We start from the raw sequence: 17,848 nt of genomic DNA, 5'->3' as shown, positions 1-17,848 counted from the left end.
GGAAGCTCTCATTCACTGCACCTACCTGTGACACTCAACCCGAGGTTTTAGAGCACACATGCGGCTCCTTTATGGGCAGTTGTGGCTCTTTTAAGTCCTTAAAATGAATAAATAAATACAAATCTAAAACATAAAGGGATGAAAGGAACTATTTTGGATTGTGGCTCTTGCAAAGAATTTTGTTGTCAATGTGGCTCCTGAGTAGGGCAAGGTACCACTGACATAAGACACATATGACGGCAGGACATTTCCTGGCTGTGACCGCACTCCACACGGCAACCCACCCAAACACTGATCCAGGCTGAAATAACAGACACACAGTACTGCACGACAGGATCGACAGACCCAAAACACTGACCCAGGCTGAAACAACAGACACAGTACTGCACGACAGGATCAAAGTCTATGTCTGAGTGCTTTCTCTTTCTCATCAGAACAACTTCATAACTGCTTCTAACATGTTGACGGAATCAAATTACAATGTTGAGAGGCGGGACTGCCAGGAAAACAGTGTGGCACCTGGCCAACCACTTTCAGTCAACAGGGTGGAGGCAGGGTCAAGACAAACTCACACTTTATTCTTTTGGCCTTGTGGATATACACACTGGATTCTTGTAATTCAACAATCGTTTATTTAAAAAAAGAAGATTCATCAAGCGCTATTAACAGTTCTTCAATACCAGGAAATAGCACATCACCAGAAGTGTACATTTGGGACCATCTTTGTACATGACACGGACATCTAAAGGGTATTGTGAAAATAAAGGAAGCGGCAACAAATGTCACACAAATTGAAGGGGTTTGGTGTTCCTCTAAGTGTTTACAGCCATGTTTTAGGTCCAGTCATCCTTGAGTGGGCTAGGTAAACTAAACAATACCAGCATAATGGCTGTGAGTCATTTAAGCAGGCAGTCTTCCAGGGTAAGGCAGGACGCAGGAGTAGTAGTCCGTCCCCCTTCTCAATAAGCTGACCTGATCCCAGCTTAGCGCTAAATGAGAGGTTCTGAAACTGCAACTGAGACGCAGGCTGCTTCTCTCTCCGCTGACAGAGAGGAGAGAGAAGCCTGGAGGCTGTTGTGACTGGAAAGCATTGCAGCTACCTGGCAGAGACAGACCCTGGGGGGGGGGGGGGGTTTAGCTAATTGGCTAAAAGGGGGGGGGGGGGGGGTCGGTGGGAATTTCAAAATGCAGGGTGGTACAGGCAGAGTACAGTGGGCTGCCCCTGCCATCCTGCGTTTCTGAAATTTGCATATGTGTCACTGGTCGCAGCTATTTCACAATTGTTTTCTTTTTTGTCATACGCCAACTATAGCCTGAACATAGCAACAACAACATGTTGCCAGTGTGTGTGTGTGTGTGTGTGTGTGTGTGTGTGTGTGCATCAGAAGAGTGCCGGAGGGATGCCGCTGCCAAACAGAAGCCTCCAGGATGTTGGGATCTTCCATTTGCTGGGCCCTTGACCCTGGAATGAGAGTCAGACAAAAAGGCTGATTTATTATCTCAAAATCACATCATGTGCTGGATTATATAATGATTTATTATCTCAGTCATGTTGTGCTGGATTATACAGTGGGGTTTTTTTTTTTTTTTAATCTCAAAGTCACATGTTGTGCTGGATTATACAGTGGTTTTAAAAAAAAAAATCTCAACAGTGATTTATTATCTCAAAATCACATGTGCTGGATTATACAGTGATTCTTAATCCCACTCCCATTTTATTCATACTCCTCATACCACCATGTACCTAGCCTGGGTAACCATGTACCAGGCTAACCAGGAGCTAAAGTGGTTTGGACTTTCAGTATACAGAATATGAACATCAATCACTTCAGTCATTTAATTCACATAGGCCTGTATTCAAATCATTTCAGATCAGATTAAATGGAATATGGAGCAACTCTGACCCCCCCCCCCCCCCCCACACACACACACACACACATTTGTTTTATTGTTCACTATCATGATGTTACGCAATGGAGGGAAACTACTTCCAGCATTTCTGTAACTGCAGCATTACAAGGGGGGCTGCTCATGAGCGTCACTTACAGGTTTGTCCAGCAGGTGGAGCCAGTCGTTGAGGTGGTTGACCAGAGTGAAGGCATCGGGGACGTTGTCTCCCTCTGAGCAGAAGAGCAGCACCACGGCCAGCGGGAGATCCTCCGCACAGCTGCACAACAAATCCAGGACAAACAGTCAGACAAACAGTACCTGCTCAAAAACTATATGTACTTGCTGATCACTAGGCTGTATTTTCAGTGAGGTGAATTCTTAATAGTTTAGTAGGCAACCAGCCTCCAACATGAGCATCCTGTTCTACTGTCTAGAACATATTGGCAAAGATACAGACAAGTGTTTAACCATATGTCCACCATCCTAACAGGAAGTGTCATGCTATACATCACAATGCAGTTCCTGTCTGTCACCTGTCAGTGAACAGTCCCTTGGTGATGCCTCCTCCGGGGATGTAGAGACGAGGCTCTGCGCTGCCGTCTGTGAGGCCGGGGAAGGCCGACACCCGCTCCATCTCCCTCCAGCCCAGCTCCTTCAGGGCGTCGCCGGACACCTTCAGCAGGGTCGGTGTGATCAGGTACCTCAGGGGGGCGCTAGCACGCAAAAACATCAAGACCGCGGGAGAGTTAACATGCTGTGGCAAGGGAATGCATTTAGGTCAGCATACGCATCATATTCAATGGTGCCATACAGAGAACTGTGGCAAATAGGGAAGAAGAATCTGCATACGAAAAAATAGCTTCTTATTTAATCAAAATTACAACATGTTGATCCCACAAACTAATTTTGCTTTGCTGTCATCTTAATGATCTCTACATAGACATTATGCTTTGCTGCTATCCCTAGCCCTAATGATAAAGTAGCAGTTCTTCTAAACATGTGAGTGGATCTATCCATCATTATTGCAATGTTTGCCTTAGCTTTCCTTGTGTCTGGAACATTTCATGCATCATCATCAGTAAAAGCACCTTAATAAAGCTGCTTAGAAGTGAGTGAGGATAATGAATGTAAAATGGCTAATGGCTAAATGGCTAAAGCGTTTTCATATGAAATGAGGTTAGAGCAGCTTGGTGGATCCTCCACCTAATGAAGCTAATAGTGAAAGCTTCCCCACAGTGATGAATGTGCTGCTGTGCGGTCTGTCACTAAATACCCTTGGAGCTGCTGGTCGTCCCTCTGGTAGGCATGGCTGCTGGACAGAACCACCGTCCTGGAAAACCCGCTGGCCTTGATCCAAGACACCAGCAATTTACGGAACTTTTTGGATTTTGTCTGCAGTGAGAGAGAAGACCGAGCCAAGAATGAAACAAGTAAAGATGTTCAGTTCCACCCTCGTGTGACGGTCAGATCCTGTCATCATGTGATAAACAAACAGCAGTGATTTAGTTCCACCCTGGTGTGACCGTGTAGGCCTGGTGATGTCATTTCCCCCCAGACGACAAACGGGGAAGTGGAAGGACTTTATGAATGAGAGCGTGGGACACGTGGACGGTTAACAGCCGCGGTGACGCGGGGAATAGATTTGGTGTCAGTGGATTGAGAGGAACGTGTGTGGCGTAATGACAAGTTATTCAAATCGGTGCAATGGAGAACACTGAAAAAGAAGTGAGATTGATTAAAGTCACACTGCTGGCTTAGCAAACCATTCTGCACTGTAAAAACACAACTGCACCTACTACAATATAACACTACTATACAGTACTATACTTAAGCAATATAGCATGAGAGCCAGTGTGTTGTGGCAAATATATCCCGCTGATCAGCGGGATATATGCCACAACACACGCAGCTCGAGTGCTATATTGCTTTTATAAAACGGTTTCCAAGTATGATAATATAATAATAATAATAATACTATAAGTCCGACTAGCATGGCATTCTGATAGAGTCAGTTGAAACACTACTGTAAGGCGGGACCTCTAGCAAGAAGATAGACGTGTGGGTGATTTGATTGGATCGTTCTGGAGACTGAAGTTGACATTGGCCAATCCTGGCGCTTGCTGAGAAGCTGAGAGCTTTCTGCAAAGCCCGACACGCAGCTCGAGCGCAGCGCTGCATTCTCAGCGCTTGCTGAGAAGCTGAGAGCTTTCTGCAAAGCCCGACACCAACTAACGTTACGGGGTTAAATGCGGGGTTAACAGCCTTTTTTTTGCAAAGAAAACATTAGCCCGCGTCTATTCTTGTACAAAACATAATTTTCTGCGAAGTATTAGTAAAGTTATAAGCGAAGATCGATTCACAAGGATCTGACAGCTGTCTCCGCCATTTTGTTTTTTCTACATTGTCATTTGAGGTAACCAAAGCCTTTTAGTAAGAGAGTTGCATGGCCATGGGTTATGAGTTGCGTGGCCATGGGTTATGAGAGTGGGTTACGGTATTTATACGATGGCTGTGAACCAATCAGATTGCTTGATTTGAGAGAGCCGTTTTATAATACAATATAACACTACTACAGTATCAACACTCAATCAACCAAGCTGGTGCAGCAGGCGGTAACTTTACCTGAACAATCGGCGTCCTGATCTGAAGAACTGCCACCTTCATGTCTGCTGCTGTGTACACTGTTGATGAGGAGGTTGTGAGTGAGGTTGATAGAAGTAATTATTCAGTACTCGCTCAAAGAAATACTTATAAAACATGATCAGTAAGTATCCTATTCACTTTAAAAGGACCCCATCTTCGTCAATGAGGCCCGGCCCTAACTACAGGTGTATTCAAAACGATGGGTCTCCTCCTGCCTAAACTCAATAGTTAGGTAGGTCCTATCTGCACATTAGGCCTCTACAGTGGCCAAATAAGACAAGACCCACAGGAGAGATGAACTCTGTTGTCAGCAGTGTTTGGCTGGTACCTTCTGCAGCGGTGTGCAGCTCCTCTGCGTCCTCTCTGCAGGTGGTGTAGGGGTTGTTCCCCGCCATGGGGATCAGGCAGTCCGTGTGGAGGTAGCCCACCCGACTCATGTTGAGAGTCGACACGATCAGGTCCGCTGCCAGCTGGCCCACATTGCCAACAGCCACGGCTGGCTGGGAAAACAACAACAAAAACAACAACAACATGAGATATGGAGGGAGGATGGAAGATGGTTGAGGATGACACTAAAATGCACTACAGCCAATTGTGCTTCAGTGAAAAGCACGTAGGCCAATACAGCCTTACAAAGAGTAATCAGTTATCCCCACTTGTGATGGCACAGTAACTAGTGGACTACACTACACATTATTTAATAGTAGGGGTGTGATTATTTTGTTGATATGAAAGCTAAACCCTGGTCATAGGATTGTATAGATGACTGCCGTTTGACTTTTTATATGGCAATATTGCAAGGAGGGACAGATCACAGATGATCACTCTGCAGCAAAATCTGTAAACAGCTGGTAATGTATCAGATCTCAATAAGGGACTGTCTGATATTTACGTGGGGTGGGGTAAAATATGATATATCATTTAAAGAAAAATCAATTGCCCAACCTAGCATTTATATAATTTTCTCTCTGCCCTCCACCTGCGCCTGTAAAAAAAACACACACACAAAAACACGATCTGCCCTCCACCACCCACAAGTTCAGCCTTATTATACACAACTTAGTTTGTTTGAAATAAAACCTCAATATTAACTTTTTATCACACGACCGTCGTATCTAGCTAGTAAGATAGTGAGAGCCATTGGATTGAAATTATAGGCTATTCCTCATGTGCGCAGCAACGTTTCAGTGATTTGTTATAGAAAATATAGCCTATGCATTCAGGCAAAGAACTCCCAACAGTTTGTCAAGACAGACAAATATGCACCTGACAGCTCACCTGTTCGCTAACATCTCCACAATGTTTTATAAGCGGGTAATGCATGCGATTCTCTATCATTACATACTTGTTAATGATAATACGTGTTGCTAAGTTAACAAGACAGCTTGTGTATAACGGTGTAAGTGAACAGTAGAAAACTGATGTCTCACTCACCATGATGAGGGTGAACTCTTTGAAAGAGGGATGTGTGCTTTCTGCAGCGATAAACATGTTTAAAGACAGCAGTCAACAAACTGTTGAATAACGCTAAATAACTGCTGTACCGGTAAATGTATTTGCTAAAATGACGCGTTTAGGCAGTTTTCCCTTCTATTTTCATGCCTGGTGTTGTGGGCTTTCGGCACGTTCACCCGGCGTCGACTGTTGATGACGACAGAGCTTTTCCCTAAAACGCCCGAACGAAATGCATCTACGTATTTTTGTTTGACACCTTTTGGTGAAGGTCCACATCATATGGCGACATTTACTGTACTGTCCGGGTTGTGTCTTCCACACAACATATCTTTTGAAAACACTGTTTTGATTGTTTATATAAGCAGGCATAGAAACGGTCTACCTCTACCTGCTGTGCCGCAAAGATGTTCTACACATGAGTGATGTGCAACTCCTTTTCATTTCGTTCTGTCTGTGTCGATGGTCTGAGTGCATGCGGTGCAGGGAGTTGTAGTTTTTCTTCACATGCTAGACAGTAGACTACTTTTGGATTGAACTACAAGCTCATATTTCAAACTATAATCTGTATTGCAATATTAAAATGTACAGATTATTTGGGGTATAATGTGCTGCTATTATATTCCTCTCTCAAATGAACGTTTCTCAGATCAAATAAATAAATTAGATTTTTTTTTTTACCACATTGAGGTAGCCTATGCCAATATCGATATAAATTCTCTACTAATTCTATATTATCTATCTATATTATGCTATAATGACTTGGCATCAATCCAGGTTCATAATGGGGTTCCAACCTGCTCAACCTTTGGCTCAATTCAGAGTAGGATAGCCTTTACAACTATTAATAGCCTATCAATATGATAGAACTTGCAAAAGAGCACACACATTACAAATTGTAGCAAAACACAATTAAATTCTAATCACTTTATTTTTCTATTACGTAAGAAACTTCAAGTATGCAGAATGTGTCGATTACTCGGCTACTACTAATCATGGTCATCAGCATCATTATACAAAAACATACAACTATTAATTTATTTACTATGATTTCTTTTTTTACATTTAGTCAAATCAAACTGGAGTAGCCACAAAACCTGGTTTCACTCTTCAGTGGAATGCCAAGTAGTACAAAAAGGACAGCCATTCTTTTAACTCTTCATTTGATATTGATATATTTATATCTGTGTCATTCTGTCGAAACATTCTTGTGAAGACATAACTCCAGAAAAACACACATTTGATTTTTTTTAGCACCGTGCTGCATAAAGTGAACCTTGTGAGGCAGCTGGATTCGTGCGACGTCAGACAACAAATCCATCTTGCCACGCGAGTGACTTTCTTGAAACGATTTAATTTATTTCTTTAAACTCTGAACTCCTTTAATGCTTTAAGATACCAAGTTTATATTAACTGGACAGCACCCTTGTGTTCTGCAAAGGCATGTATAGCAATAGATGCATGAATTATCTTGATCAAAGTCCTCATTGTAGTGATTAAGGCGGGACATCAGGTAGCTCAAGTACCTCTTGTTCTCCTGTGCGATTGTGCAACAAGTACACTTGGTGAAAACAATGTGAAGAAAAGATCGACATTCCTCCTCTTCACTTGCCCTTCACCTCAGTCAGTGCAGCTAGTGAACCAATGAGGCAAACACTTCCACACCTTAGCCTTTGTACTCGTGTCCGAATTCTCAACTGTTACTTTGATTCACTATACAGTCCACTATAAAATACCCACAATGCACTGCAATTTCTAGTGAACAGAGAATGTACCATACATTTTCTCCCATATACCACAAGTGCAATGCGGTCGGTCGTGTTTACCAAAGGAGAAGAAGAGCGAGGTAGTAGTGTCTGAAACTTGTTTGATCATTCCCCAAAATAGTTCACTACATTATGATGAACACTACACGGGGAATAATGAACGAGTGAATGAGTGAACCATTGTGAACACGGCTCTTCTGTTACTCTGTGCAGTTTTGTCATTTAGGCTTCACTTCGTTTGGGATCGGCTGGCCGTTGATCACGGCCAGGGCGTTTTCCACCATCCTCTGCACCATCCGCCTCACTGTCTGGTAGGTATTGGTGCCAATGTGAGGGGTGATCAGCACGTTGGGCAGGCTGAGGAGAGGATGGTCCCTGCACAGGATGAGAGCAGAGGAGCTGTTAGTATCAAAATCACAGTTCATTCCTGATTCCTTTGGTATCATGAATGATCTTGACATTGCATATCTTTCTTGTCTGATTTAATTCCTTTCCGAATATCTTGTATCTGAGATGTTGATGTTGCTGCACACCATGGGCTCTATTCTCCCACAGGCCATCGGCGCTATTACGGGCCTTAACCGCAAAAAAACGTGCCTTGCGCCTGTTTCGGCAAGATAGCAATAGGCTTTAGGCTGCCAAATGCGCTTTAGGCCGAATGGGCGTGGCGCAGTCCCAAAGTGGGCGTGTCGGCGCTAAATACCAGCCTAGTCATATCTTGGGAGCTGGCCTACATTTAGCGCTTTGCGCTTTTCAAAAGCAGGCCTATTCTTTGCCTTCACTGCTTCTTCTCTGTCACCCTTCTCTCTCTCTCTCTCTGAGTTCCCAGCATGCATTGTGTTTCTTCATTTCGCTACTAAATAGCCACCAAATGAGCCAAAATAGATATAAAAGGTAGTTCTAAATTAATGTGTAATGGTAACACAGCCTGCCATTGTCAACATTTCAATATTGGACCAAATAAAACCTCGAAATGAAAACACCACCCTATGTGAAACATATATGTCCTCCTGGGCATATATATACCCCTTGTCGAGTTAACGTGATTTAGAGAAGTAACAGCGGAACGCGCTTCGGAACGCGCTTCTAATGGCATCTGCTATACTGTGATGTCCGTCCAATAACTTGGCCCTATTTCACATTTAGTTTTACAATAAAAACACATTTATGCAATGACTTGACATAATGTAGGGTATATTTATGTGCATCATCCTTCCTGCAGCAGGCGAGAGAAAATGATATCTTTCTGGACAAACTTTCACCAATCTAATAGGCTATATTTTTCTAGCTGATGCATAGAACATTATTTTCACTTTGATCTTGCTATAGTGTAGCGTATTTACATGCTTGCAGTATTGAAACTGCAGTTAGATTGGTTTGAGAAGCATAATAATATGGAATAATAGCCTATAATGCAGACAGACAGGCTGGATGAAGGGAGGGGGGGGGGGGGGGGGGCAGAGCGTTTGGCTTTCGTCTGGTTTTGCGGGATCACTGGAATTGGAGCTAAAAAGGCAAGCGTGCGATTCGTTTATTGCACTTATCCAATGAGCATGACGGTGCATAATTTTACGCCTAAAAGGCGTGGTTGTAATGCTTTGGGCTGCATCTAGCGCCAGCACGACGATATCAAGTGCGCCTTTCCACGCCCACTGCTTTGATCTGCGCCTGCCGCTCGGCCTAGAAACTGCGCCGATGCAACGATAGGGGCCCATGTGTGTGTACTGTATGTTCTGTCACTATATTATTACATTACATTACATTTCGTCATTTGGCAGACACTTTTATCCAAAGTGACTTACAATAACACACTTTTTGTCAGCAATAGAGCAATCAACTATGGAGCACAGTCTATGACAACTACAAATCCTGAAGGAACAGTGGTACGAGTTTAGTTTAGGATTATTATTATTTTATTTTTTTTATAGAAAGAGAGAGAAAGAAGTTAGATCAAGAAGGGCCCAGATGGATATTATACTACACTACTGTCATTCTGGTTGAGGTGAGTGAATTTGGAGAGAAACGAGACCTTGGTAAAGGTTCAGGGTGAGTCACGTCCAACGCCGCTGCATGGATCGTCCCGGACTGGAGAGCTTTGACGAGGGCATCCTGGTCCACAACGAGACCTGAGACGCATTTCGGATTATTAGCTTAAAAGAGATCTGTTTTTCAGCATAATTCAATGACTTGTAGTCCTTCGCTCCAGATCAGTACAGTGTAGGAAAGGCTTTGTCCTCCTCACCTCTGCTGATGTTGACCAGCGTCGCCGTGGGTTTCATGAGGCAAAGCTCTCTGTGGCTGATGAGAGCCGTGGTTTCGGGGGTCAGAGGGACCGCCAGCGCCACGAAGTCAGACTGCTTCAGCAGGTCGTCCATGTTCTGACAGTAAGTCGCCTCCACCGCGCGCTCCTCTTCAGCACTCCTGAAGAAGACGGAAGGAGAAAGAGGGCGGAGCATACACATTTTCTTACAGACACCTTGTATGAATATAACAGAGTCTCGTCACGCCTGTTTTGACTCTATTGGATGCTGAGTTGACTTTTTACCACCTGATAGAGAAAATTTACATCACATTAGCCTTTATTTGGACAATCACTAGTTATTAATATATTCATATACATTTCCATTTTAGTTACATATAGTTATGACAGACAGACTTCATATTTAGATGACCTGTGTACATACACAGATAGACATCATATTTGGATAACCTGTGTACATACACAGACGTATTTAGATAACTTGTACCTTACATTTGCAGCTCCTCTCTATCTCACACTGTGCCCTGTCACCGTGCCACAGTGCCCTCTACAGGGCCAGAATAACAGATAGGTTGAGTCTACAGCAGGGGTGGGCAACTATTTTTCATGGGGGGCCACATGAGAAACCCAGATTGTTGCCGGGGGCCGAACAAATAATGTCATGCCGTAACCCATGGATGGGCAACTTTGATGATAGAGAGGGCCACAAAAAAATGTCCTCGCTACCAGATTTTGCTGAGGGCTGAACGGCGCCAGCACGAAAAATTTGTGGCATTTGAAGCCAGGTTTAGAGGAATAACTCATTTTAAATTAGCAATTGTGATGTCATTATTCAGTCTTAACCACCAATATTTGATCCTTTTCCTCACTCACTCTTATGTCACCACCTGCTCTCCCTGCAGGGCTTGAAATTAACTTTTTTCACCACCTGCCAATATGGCTGCTAGATTTTAAAGTTACCAGCCAATTAGAATTTCCACTAGCCGAAATGTTTTTCTTGAAATAAACCAGAATATGAGTGGGTTAATTTAAGCATAAGTATCAGTAAGTGGCCCGGGATTCTCAAAGCCTGTGTTGAGGGTCACACAAGAACAAAAATGCACTCTTGAAGCTAAATAAATCCAAAACCAACAAGTTCATTATTTAAATTTCTACTTCAATGTAGAACAGTCATTTCTTACACATGAGATTACTTTTAGCCTTTTAGTCATAAATATTATTGAAAGATATTCCATATTTCAGACTGAAATGCTATAACAGAAGAGTATTGCCCAGAATGACATGAACATTTGGACACTTATTCAGCGGGTATATTGCATGTTGCGTTCAAGTGCACTGTAAAAAAAAAAAAAAAAAATTTTTTTTTTTTTTTTTTTTTTTTGCAATTCCATCGCGGGCCACACAGGGGGCGCCCGCGGGCCGCATACGGCCCGCGGGCCGTATGTTGCCCATGTATGGTCTACAGAGTAGCCTTCAAGTGTGCGTCAAGACATGTCATCTGATGTGTGTCCTATAAGTATCTTTGACTTTCTGTTCAATGTATGTAAGCCTGTGTATCCATTCGTGAGTATGCAAGAGTGCATCTCTTGGCCAAGATCTATGTTCAATACATCATATCAGACGACTTCTTCTGACACCGCCACTGTTGTCAAAAAGGCCCAACAGCGAATACACGGACTCAGGCGCCTGAAGAAGTTTGGGCTAAGGAAAGAAATCCTCAGGGACTTCTACAGAGGCACCATTGAAAGCCTGCTGACTGGCTGCTTCACCGCCTGGTACGGGAACTGTACCACCATGGACCGCAGGGCGCTACGGAGGGTGAGGCGCGCGGCCCAGCACGTAACAGGAGACGAGTTGCCAGAACTGCACGAACTGTATAACCAGCGGTGCCTCAGGAGGTCCCTGAAGATCATCAAAGACACAAACCATCCCCACAACAGCCTGTTCTCCCGGCTACCCTCAGGGAGGAGATACAGGGTTCCAAAAACACGCACAAATCGCTTGAGGAACAGTTTCTTCCCGCAGGCCACGAGACTCCTAAATATGCACAAATAGTGCAGTAGTCGTACCGCAGTACCGTACTGCAGCTGCTACTATTACGGATGCCTAACGTTTAATTGTAAATTTAAGTGTATGTTTAATAAGGTGCCTAACGTTTAATTGTAAATTGTAAATTTAAGTGTATGTTTAATAAGGTACATGCTATTTGCACATGTATGTATAAAACGTCGAATTTGGAATGTCTGAACACGTCTAACGTATGCACATGACATGTGCACCTATGTGCAATGAATATGCCACTGTCGTATAAGCCACCGACTTGTCTTATTGCTTATAAGATGCCTATTTCTTATTGCCTTATTGCTGTCTTATTGCTTATTGATGCCTATTTCTTATTGCCTATTACTTATTGCTGTTGCCTATTTGTACTATGTCGTAAACGGAGTCCACTGCACAAGAATTTCACACGTGGTACTTGTACCATGGAGTGACAATAAAAATCTTGAATCTTGAATCTTGAATCTTGACTCCTGGCTCCATCATTTCATTTCAACTGGTTTCCTTCAAGTGGTTCACTGTTTACCTTTTGGCTGTGGAATTTCATTCTTTAACACCACCTATCTAAACATTTCCAAAGATAGATTTTCCTCCACCTGTTCCACCTGCATTTATTTCTGGCCAGCACTACAACCAGTTTAAGGGGTGTCATGTATAGTATGTAATGGCCTTCAAATACTACGTTGTAGTAAATGATGCATATGATTGACTGTAGTATAGAATGTATGTAATATGATGTTGTATGTAAATGTAGTTCTCAACGTAAGTTCAAGCAGGAAGACTAATATCTTTTACACTTCCTTAATTCACTTTATATCTCCACTCTTCAATCTACTCACAAGATCACAATAAGCTATCAATTTCCGGGTTTCAATGAACAATCAGCTGGTTGCCGCCCAGTCTCTGTTAACCAATTGCATAGTGTCACATCACTGCTCTCATCACCTCTCACCTCCAGTGTAAGCCTATCACGTTGCTCCACAACCCAGTCGTAAGCCAATTGCTTGGAGGCGGGTTCCTTAAATATGCTTGTTTCTGTCTCATTCAGCCTCTCAATCATCGCTGCTGTCAGGCTCGCACCCTCCTCCTCCCCTTCTCCTCCCAGTCATCGCAGACCTATCCCATTCTTCAGTCGGAAGAGTCTCATCATGAGTCTCAGAAGGAGATCACCAGCACCACCAGTATCTAGACACTGCAGGGGGATATATCTGGATGCTGATCTGGGCTGGTGCAGCTCTCTCAAGATCTCCCTGCGGTGTCTAACCACCAAAGACTAATAACAATACTTTATTCTCATCATTCTTTCTGTAGTAAATTATTCACTTTATTGTAATAAATATCACTTTATTCATCCTTTGGTCTCTAGTCTCTCCTGATTGAACTTATGTAGTATGGTATATGGGATTATGGTATATGGGATAAGGGATTGGTGTATGACAATCCATTTGAGACTTGACTGTGATTGATAGTTATTTCTGCTTTCTCTGATGGAATAGTCTGTTAATGGTTCATCAATGTGCAAAAAAAATCTTGCACTAAATTTCAATTTCCATAAAAAAAATTGACATCACATTTGGCCAATAACACCTGATCAGTTTAACTTGATCAGTTTAACTTCTGTACAACTGGACACAAATGAATTGCAATTCAAGTGTGACCAAGTATTTACAGAGCGAAACGTATTATCTTCATCTTTACAAAAGGAAATACATGAAACCTGGCAAAAATGAATGTCAATTTCAATGCATATATTTTCATATCCAACAGAAGTGGACATCCAACAGTTTCAACCCTTACTTCGCTGATGTTTTGTGTCCCTTGAATGTTTTATAATTGTAAGAGTAGCTGTGGACCTTGTTTCCTATGTTGTTTGTTTTTATCCCAGTGTTATACTGGTAGTTATAAATTGCAAACAGCAGCAATGTGTCGTTTGTCATTACACTCTTTTACCTTCTGTTGCGGTTGTGATAAAGGATCTTCATGTCAAACCCTTTGCTTCTTTTAGCTATTTTGTAGCCAATATCTCCCATCCCGATGATTCCCAGAGTGGAGCCTGTGACTTCATATCCCATCAGGTCTAGAGGCAGATGGCTGGTCTTTGGGTCCACAGCTACTTGGTGACCTATGAGACAAAGGACAAGAAGCTCATTGTAATAGCCGTGTATCATCGACATTTTGATCAAAGTTTGCATCGCTGCCACTTTCAATTCATCTTTCAATTCGACTGAATTTCTTAATTTACCTACATTGTTGAAAGAAAGATAGGCCCGCTGTTATTATCAATTTAGACTTTTTGTCAGGCTTTGGCTCAAAAAAGTGGTGGCCTTCGGGCTCGGTTTGAAATTTTTTTTTTTTTTTTCAGCTCGAGCCTGGGTCAGATGTTCAGACTCGGCTCAGACGTTCAGGCCCGGCCCGGGTCAGATGTTTGGGCTCGGTGTCGAGCTCTGCTCTCACCTTGGAGAACGGTCCGTGCCGATGCCAGAAGCAGAGCCATGGCCATATCTGCGGTGGCGTCGGCGACCACCCCCGGCGTGTTAGCCACCTTCACCCCCAGGCTAGTGATGAACGTCACGTCCAGGTGGTCGATGCCCACTCCTCCATTGGAGATCACCTTCAGGGAGGGAAGCAGGCGGAGCAGCGAGGCCTCGGCCGCAGGTTCGCCGTTCCACACGAACATGGCCTGGATGCTGGGGGCGTGAAGCGGGGGGTTTTGCAGGAGCTCCCTGTAGCCGACAATTCGGAAGTGTTGTTTCACCAGGTCCACCATCTCCTTGGTGTAGCCGTGCTCACCCCCAACCTCTGAGATCAGAGCCCACGGCTTGTCCCCCTCCATCACCTGGGGTCCATGAGGAGAATTGCGTTAGATCGATTTGTTAACTTTCACGCAACTCATTTTGTATTTATTTGATGGGATATCATCAACAGAATTACAACGGTATGTTTATTTAAAACACACCTGGGCATGCGAGTTTAGCAGTTTTTCCAATTTGAGACATTATTCAATTCCATTGTTGCACTGTAGTGACCAAGCTGAATTAAGTGATTACGTTAAGTCGGTATTTCAGTTTCCAATGTACAATACCTGTCTGTGTGTATTTCTCACTTTAAGAAGCCAGTGTGCTTGTGCTGGCCCCCACAGTCTCCTCATGCTCTGGGCATAGGAGAGACTTGGCATTCTGCTTGGCGTAAGTTAATAATCATGTCAATGGACTCATTTCACAGCAACCCTTTTGAGGTGGTAAAAGCAGGAAGTAAAGCAGCTGTAGCTGATACTATTAGTTATGCTTCCATTCTGTTTAGGTGTTCCAGTGCCAGGTGCCCTCATTAATGCTAATGATTACACCTACGTTATTTCCTGCTTTGCCACCTCAAAAGGTTGCTGTGAAATGAGCCTATAAAGAGTTTTAAAATGTCAAACAAAAGATTTATGGGCCCAACATTAATGAAATACCATCTTTATTCAAATTGTCATAATAAATTATCACTTTTGTTTGTAGGATTGATATTCAGGTTCTCTTTACTGCTAAATGTGAAGTGACAGTCCACAGAAACTCAAATAGACCCTTCTCACGGGGCCATTGTGTGTCGAAAAGGCAGGGTAAACACAGGTGCAAGGCGAGCAAAACACTAACGAGGGTTTCAAATTTCCATGAATGGAATTTGGAAACCCTCATTAGTTACACCTGTTTATTCTGCCTTTTCGACACAAAATGGCCCCCGTGAAAAGGGTCTATTTACTATTAAGATGAAATGTGTATTGCACAATTGCAGTAGTCGGCACTCACAAATGAATGGGCACTCCCGGTCCAGAATAAGCGTTAAAAAATACTATGATGATCATGAGCATGCAGTTATAAATATGATCATTCTCACTTTTTCAACTGTAGCTGGAGGAGTTTCTCGGAGTCCTGCTGTTTCCTGAGACTAGAAGCTGGAGGTCAGGAGGGAGGCTCCCACAGCAGCTTCTGCTCAAGTTATAGATTATTAAACCTAAACATGCGAGACGGGGTCCATCTTCACCATGATCTTCACCCACATGTAACCTCGCGTTACCAGGCTCTTCTCGGCGAGAAAGAGCCTGGCTCCCGCCCACAATTGATTTTGTCACCCTACTGGTTCCCGCCTAGAGCCCGCCCTAGACCGGATGGCAGCGTTTCTAGCTCGTCAACTTTCACGTTAACTTGACAATTTGACCCAAGTATCAGAATCCTCTTTCACCGTTTTGACCGGTGTGTCAGGCGGTGGTGGCGGAGATGCCATATTGCATAAACGTTTTGTTTTATGTAACGCTAGCTTTGTTTTGATCAGACTCTAGTTTAGGTAACATCACCGCGTCAAGCTAACGGCAACAAAGACGTTGTTAGGCGCATTGCCATCCGGTGTTAATTCTGGGTCCGGGGTTTACGCCCCCATGACAAAAAGCGGGGTGGAAGGTGCCCAGACCAGACTACCCACATGACACGGCCAGCTGGCCTGTGTAGGCCAATCAGATTGGCGATCCCCAGGTGCCGCCCCCAAATGCTGAGTTATGATAGGCTGATGGCCATGTTAGAGGCGGGACCATCAAGCCATGCGTCCAACACATGGGGGGTTAGAAATCACGCTCCAAGCACATCCCACCCAGAGAGGACACTAATCCCACCCAGCCAATACACTTTTTTGCCCGCCACCCCTCCTTCCTTCAGGAAAAATGGTACGCAGCATCTAGAGCAGAACCACTCGTCTGCGGCTGCGCACTGACAGCTCGTACCCGCAGCAGGGCCCTTCACTTTACAAAGCTGAGAGGACGAGAACAAGGAAGAAACCGAGAGATCTGTCAGGCATGGAGACCCTGAGACAGACCTCTCACTTTTTCAACAATGGATTCATTAATTATTAATAGTAATATTGTTATAGGGTTAATTAGTATTTTAATCTAAAATGACAAAACTAAGCAGATTAATAGAAAGAAGCTGTGTGAGTGAAGAGTTTGATTCTGTGCAGGAAGTCCACTCCCTTCCATAGGAAATCTTCCATAGCCAGAGAATCATGTTTTCAGCAGAAACCGCTCCACAATGTGGGTATGATGTCCCTAGTTTGGGAACCTCTGATAAGTAAAGATCAATATTACAGACAGCCAATAGGAACATAGCAAGCTTGAGAGGTCAGAGGTCATAAGCATACAATAATCATGTAATAACCTGTGAGAGGAAACGCTGTTAGCATGCAGGTTATTAACAAGACGTTAACTATAGCCGTGTCCGGAATATGGGGAATGATCTAATTAGTTTTGGACACTACCTCACTCTTGGTAAACATGACCACATTGCATTGTGGTAGATGGGAGAAAATGTAGGGTTACATTCGCTGTTCACTAGAAATTGCAGTGTTGTGGGCATTTTATAGTGGACTATATAGGGAATCAAATTAACAGTTGAGAATTCAAACACTAGTACAAAATGGTGAACACACTATATAGTCCACCATTTCTGCGATTTCGAACAGGGCTTGTGTGTTCATAAAGCTTTATGTTGACATGGAAAATTCAAGATCTTTATTGTCACTCCGGTTGCACAAGTATAGTTGTGTGAAATTCTTAGGCCAGGGGGTTCCACAGGACATAACTATAGGCAAAAGCAACACATGATTATGAAACAGCATAAGAGAGCAGAAACAAGAGCAATCATATACATTTGAAAAGAGAAAAACATGAAAATGACTAGGTTGAATTCCTGTTGAGCAGGTTCACAAGGTGCAGCTGAGACGGAGGTGTAAAAATACTAGTCTGTTTCATGGTTAT

General features: G+C 43.4%; 2 protein-coding genes across 2 annotated transcripts; both read right to left on the bottom strand.

The window, feature by feature from the left end:
- Positions 1 to 626: 626 nt before the first annotated feature.
- Positions 627 to 6,102, bottom strand: LOC310785538 (proteasome assembly chaperone 2-like). Its single transcript, XM_083646653.1, has 7 exons — positions 5,968 to 6,102; positions 4,862 to 5,033; positions 4,513 to 4,571; positions 3,164 to 3,282; positions 2,424 to 2,603; positions 2,047 to 2,167; positions 627 to 1,462 (listed from the first exon to the last, which is right to left on the bottom strand). The coding sequence occupies exons 1-7, from the start codon at positions 6,022 to 6,024 to the stop codon at positions 1,382 to 1,384; spliced, it is 789 nt and encodes a 262-aa protein (XP_083502779.1). The 5' UTR covers positions 6,025 to 6,102; the 3' UTR covers positions 627 to 1,381.
- An 892-nt stretch (positions 6,103 to 6,994) lies between these two features.
- On the bottom strand, positions 6,995 to 14,902 carry LOC310785537 (putative 2-ketogluconate reductase; the record flags this gene model as incomplete). The annotated part of the gene is made up of 5 exons (XM_083646652.1): positions 6,995 to 8,126; positions 9,781 to 9,877; positions 9,994 to 10,172; positions 14,020 to 14,191; positions 14,524 to 14,902. The coding sequence occupies 5 exons, from the start codon at positions 14,900 to 14,902 to the stop codon at positions 7,970 to 7,972; spliced, it is 984 nt and encodes a 327-aa protein (XP_083502778.1). The 3' UTR covers positions 6,995 to 7,969.
- Positions 14,903 to 17,848: the final 2,946 nt, after the last annotated feature.

Source organism: Poromitra crassiceps, assembly GCF_964638095.1.
Source record: "Poromitra crassiceps genome assembly, chromosome: 11".
NCBI lineage: Eukaryota > Metazoa > Chordata > Actinopteri > Beryciformes > Melamphaidae > Poromitra > Poromitra crassiceps.
Note: the sequence above shows the minus strand (reverse complement) of the source record. Positions and strands in the feature narration are given on the sequence as shown.

Bases quoted from the DNA above. Each gene is read 5' to 3' on its own strand.
- LOC310785538 (XM_083646653.1), bottom strand. From the start codon at position 6,024: ATGTTTATCGCTGCAGAAAGCACACATCCCTCTTTCAAAGAGTTCACC. The intron at 4,572-4,861 runs GTACCAGCCAAA...CCTCATCAACAG, and splicing joins GCTGCACACCGCTGCAGAAG to TGTACACAGCAGCAGACATG. The intron at 1,463-2,046 runs GTAAGTGACGCT...CTCTCATTCCAG, and splicing joins TCCACCTGCTGGACAAACCT to GGTCAAGGGCCCAGCAAATG.